Source organism: Prunus avium, chromosome 1 (genome assembly GCF_965620075.1).
Source record: "Prunus avium chromosome 1, drPruAviu1.hap1.1, whole genome shotgun sequence".
NCBI lineage: Eukaryota > Viridiplantae > Streptophyta > Magnoliopsida > Rosales > Rosaceae > Prunus > Prunus avium.
This window is the reverse complement of record NC_142284.1, coordinates 39,287,535-39,292,549: the sequence shown is the minus strand read 5'-3', so window position 1 is coordinate 39,292,549 and position 5,015 is coordinate 39,287,535. Positions and strand designations below refer to the sequence as shown.

The following is a 5,015-nucleotide window of genomic DNA, read 5'->3' as shown; positions in this document are numbered from 1 at the left end:
TTGGATGTTAAATAGCTTTCTAATTTTTACTTGTGTTGGGTCCAATGCAGGAATGAAATTTAGGCTTCCAAAACCAATATGAATAACCCAAGCCATGGCATAATACGTACCTCATGCATATTTTTGAGGCCCAAGATGAACCCTACCCATATTTGATATTTGCATAGGTGATCAGCATCACTTCTCCTACAATGGTCAAACTTTTTTTTGTGAAAGTTTCCTGTCTACAAGTTATAATCTATTTTGCAAAAGAAAGAACAAAGAATCAGAAGACTCAACCAAAATCTTACTTTTTTAGTAGCTCCTTTTTCATTTTGCCACCTAAATATATACTATTTATACATATATGGCCCGAAAAAAGAAAAATACATGTAGCCTATTGGGACGTAAAAGTTGTACTCAAGACACTCAAATTGAGGGCTTTCATTTACCACATATATGGAGTGAATTCATAACAACACGTTCTTTTTTAACATGATCATCTTCATTTCCTTTGTCTATTTTTTAATCTCAATTTCCTTTATGTTATGTTGGTTCTTTGTTTCAAATGAAGAAAGAGAGGGGAAAAATATATTTAACTAAATATTAAACATATATTAATTCAATTTTTGGTTTTATTTTTTTTCATAATTTGTTTGTTTGCTTCACGATCTAAAAAAGAATCAATTTCATTTAACGTTTGATTCAAAGAACTGCGCTCATGAAACGGCTCTTTGTTTTTTATTGGATTGATTCACACTTGGAGGCTAGCAACCCATGCAATTACAGACAGAGGTTGTTTCTGTGTTTCGCGTGCAGCGTGCTCCTGCCACCTGGAAGTCATCACAATCGCCAATGTATAACTTTGATCCGATTCCACTACGCGTCAACATCCTAATGGACGAAGTTATCGGCCATCACTTATAAATGTCCGCATGTTATGGGCCTTAAGGCCTGGCCACGTATCCTCGTATGCGTCGGCGGGAAGCCAACTCATATTTGTGTCGTCATGACAGCAGTTAAACGAAAACAGTCAAAATTTTGAACGCTCTAGACAAAGCTACCCCTCCACTTTGCACCATTTATGACGAGCTTTACTTACGCCGATGCCCTTTCCCAAATGACTCATCTGTCCCGGACTTATATGATTTATGCTTGGGATTGTGTTGTTGTAAATGAAAATGAGAACAAAAGAAAGGGTAGTAATGTAAAAGACACTTGAAGGTGACGGGCATCATTGTACATTCAGTCTCTCTCCACGCCAAAGAGCAGAAGAAGCCTTTTTTTTATCCAGCACTCTGCTTCTCTGCGTCACGCTCACCGCTCACCGCTCTCCGTAACTTTCTTTTTGTATTTATTATTTATTTTCTTTTGTTTTTCATAAATGAAAGGATGCCACTCCACGCTTCACCTTGTTGATCTGTCGATGCACATCTACTTATCTCCTTCCTGATCATGCAAACGGAATTCACATTTCCCTCACATTTTCATTAACACCCTCTGCTCTCTCGCGCTTTGTCCCCAAGCTGGGTATGCATTGTCTTCAGCCATGGTTTGGAAGAAGCTTGCATTTCCAGAGCAGTTTTTTTCACCAAGAAGAAAGGTGATTTCTGGGTTTGGTTTGGGGATTGGAGTTTCTATTGTTGTACTTGGTGTACTATTGTTCAGCAACTCCTTAAAAAGTCCTACAGTGGAACCTTCGATGCAAGGATTCTATAGTGTTGGTCTGAATTCTGGTTCTGTTTCATGGCCTTTCTCATTTTCAAGTAGTTCTGGTCCTTTCTCTCATGGTGCTACTACTTCAGAAACGCAGGAATCTATTGATTTGGAGCATAAGGTTGAAGAAGGAAGGGTTCTGAACAGAACCCGTGAAGCAAATTACTCTGTAGTTGCTGGAAATCCAAATTTTGTAGAGGCCAATGGGAAAGGGACGGTTTTGGAGAATACCCATTTTCAAAATTTTACAGAGGAGGTTAAAGATCGAAGCTTTGTGATTGAAGACGAAAAGAATCAACAGAAAAACAATGATAATGGGTCATTAATTGCTGAAAAGGGTAAAGTTTTGAGTTCAAATGGGGGAGGAACTGATGAAGTAGAGATTGCCCATTTGGGAAACTCCTCCGAGCTTTTGAGAAATGGAAGCTTGCATGGTGAAGAGGGGAGGGTGATTGGGAATTTTAGCCTTTCTGGCATAGAAGATGTGCATGCAGAGAAAACAATTGAAGGCGGTTTGTCAAAGAATTCTAGTAATGAGGATGATAAGGTCACAGAAAATAAGAGGAAGAAAAGCGTTCAGGAGACAGCTCATCTAGGAAATTCGAAGGAGAAAAACAAGATCATTGACTATGATTCTCAACTTAGGAAAATGCAGACTGATTCTTATCAGAAATGTGATATTTTTTTGGGTAAGTGGGTAAGAGATGATTCAAAGCCATATTATCCTGGAGGTTCTTGCCCATACATTGATAGGGATTTTAATTGTCACCTAAATGGGAGGCCAGATAATGCTTTTATAAAATGGAAATGGCAGCCAAATGAGTGTGACATCCCAAGGTAAAATCCATCTTCATTTCTTGATGTTTTTTTAAGGTGTTTTTGAGCTTTAATTCTCATATAAAATCATCGAATGAAAAGTTTGTTCTGTCGTCAGAACTTATAAAAATGTATTTCCTCTCTGTCTCTGCGTGGAAGAATTTCTTTTATCATGTGTTTAAATATGTATTATATATATTGTGTGTGTGTGTGTGTATGCAAATGCAATGGGCATAATTTAATCATGTGATATTGGTTGAGTGTGATTGGAGTGTGGACCACGTTTAAAGTGCTCTCACATTTTATGTAGTAATCTTTGAAGTCCTCTTTTTTCATACCCTTGTTTATTACTTATGTAATCCTCAGCCTGAATGCAACCGATTTTCTGGAGAGGTTGAGGGGAAAGAGGTTGGTGTTTGTGGGGGATTCACTGAATAGGAACATGTGGGAGTCTCTGGTGTGTATTCTTCGCAACAGCCTTCGATACAAGAGAAGAGTTCATGAGATTTCGGGAAAGAGTGAATTTAAAAAGAAGGGCTTTTATGCATTCAGATTTGAGGCAAGTGTCCATGACTATATTCTCCATATGTTGTCACAACATCATTTTTTTGGTTGAAAATCTCTGATCGTCCATGCTATTGCTGCACTGGCAGGATTATAATTGTTCAGTGGATTTTGTTGCTTCTCCATTCCTTGTTAGGGAATCATCGTTCACTGGTCGAAATGGTTCATTTGAGACATTAAGATTGGATTTGATGGACCGGACAACTTCTATGTATCATGATGCTGATGTGATTGTTTTTAACACTGGCCATTGGTGGACTCATGAGAAAACATCAAAAGGGTGTGTATTTGCTTTGTTAAATTGCTTTCCTCCTTGCTGTGCGAACTTAGCTCTCTGGTATTGAACGGTCCTACAAACCTTGGGTTGCTGATACTGTGAATTAAAACTGTAAAACATGTAAAGACAATGTTCGACCAATGTAAAAATGAAGTCACTTGACTGTAAACTCTCTCATTTTTGCATTTGGTGGTTTGACAGGGAAGACTATTACCAAGAAGGCAACTATGTGCATCCCAGACTGAAGGTTCTTGAAGCATACAAGAGGGCTCTCACCACTTGGGCTAGATGGGTTGACAAGAACATTGAGGTCAAGCGGACTCAGGTTTTCTTCAGAGGATATTCAGTTACCCATTTCAGGTATAGGACAATGTTTTCTCGTTTAGTTGCCTCCACCTCTATTTATGCTCTCAAATTGTTGGAGGTATCTAGAGTAAACCTTTTAGGAAGTTTAAGTTTGTTTAGATTTTCCTCTTATCATAATAGCATCACAGAAATTTATGTAGCATTTTATAAGGGAGATCCTTCTTCAGTTTCTGCCCATGTACTATGCCACAAAGACCAATTCTGAAACAGTTTGATCTGGTTGTAGCGGAGGGCAATGGAACTCAGGTGGGCAGTGCCACAAAGAAGCAGAGCCAATCTTTAATGAGACTTATTTAGGGAATTACCCTTCAAAGATGAGAGCCCTAGAGCATGTACTTCAAGAAATGAAAACTCCAGTGACATATCTAAACATAAGCAAGCTTACAGATTACAGAAAAGACGGACACCCTTCCATTTACAGAATGAAATACAAGACAGTAGAAGAACGGATTACTGCAGAGCAATCTCAGGATTGCAGCCATTGGTGTTTGCCTGGGGTTCCAGATACTTGGAATGAATTGCTATATGTTTCTCTTTTGAAGGCCGGAAGGGCATCGGTGGGAAGCTGAGTCCACCTAATCATTTGTTATTCTTTAACTGTCTCGGCTTAACTTTTGTGTAGTGTAAGTTTCTCAAGTAGCCTTACATGCTGATTCAGATGATGCATGTATGCAGAGTGGGTGGGCAGCTGTTTTTACGTTCAAAAGATATCCACAATACCATTTCATTGATACTTGAAATTTTTTTTTTTAATTGATGTTATGGATTGATCCGTGTTGACAAGAGGAATAAGGTTTTCAGAGGATCAACTTAGCTAGCAGGAGCAGAATTGGAGACACTTTCCATAAACCAAAGTTGTTCTATTTTTAAGATTTAAAGAACAAAACTCCATCAATCATTTCCAATTCCAGCATAAACTAAGAAATGAAACACACAGAAGACACACAGTATGCTGCTTACACACATTCACAGAAAGGGAGAGAGAGCAAGATGTTACTCGTTTTGCAGCAACTGAACTGATAACGAGAAGACTACTAATGATCATCAGATTAAAACCACAAACACTTGTATTATTACATTCTCATACTATTATTGACAAAGCAATGAAGCGTGTCATTACCTTTACCTGTGTGGAGGCTTCAACTCAACAATTGACTGCCATTTTGCTTTTTTATAGTTGATTCTATAGTACACATTACTTGTCTTCCCTTGACGACTCTTATGAATTTCACCCAAAAAGAAGTGGTGGCTTTTTCCTATCAATTTAATATAAGCATAAAAGTGGGTCCCTTACTTC

The 5,015-nt window shown here is 38.2% G+C and overlaps 1 protein-coding gene across 1 annotated transcript; it reads left to right on the top strand.

Annotated features, from left to right (window-relative positions):
* Window positions 1–1,264: 1,264 nt before the first annotated feature.
* Window positions 1,265–4,531, top strand: TBL2 (trichome birefringence-like protein (DUF828)). Its single transcript, XM_021954114.2, has 5 exons — window positions 1,265–2,532; window positions 2,878–3,070; window positions 3,165–3,355; window positions 3,554–3,712; window positions 3,945–4,531. The coding sequence occupies exons 1-5, from the start codon at window positions 1,529–1,531 to the stop codon at window positions 4,285–4,287; spliced, it is 1,890 nt and encodes a 629-aa protein (XP_021809806.2). The 5' UTR covers window positions 1,265–1,528; the 3' UTR covers window positions 4,288–4,531.
* Window positions 4,532–5,015: the final 484 nt, after the last annotated feature.

Bases quoted from the DNA above. Each gene is read 5' to 3' on its own strand.
- TBL2 (XM_021954114.2), top strand. From the start codon at position 1,529: ATGGTTTGGAAGAAGCTTGCATTTCCAGAGCAGTTTTTTTCACCAAGA. The intron at 3,071-3,164 runs GCAAGTGTCCAT...CTGCACTGGCAG, and splicing joins TTTATGCATTCAGATTTGAG to GATTATAATTGTTCAGTGGA. The intron at 3,356-3,553 runs GTGTGTATTTGC...GTGGTTTGACAG, and splicing joins CATGAGAAAACATCAAAAGG to GGAAGACTATTACCAAGAAG.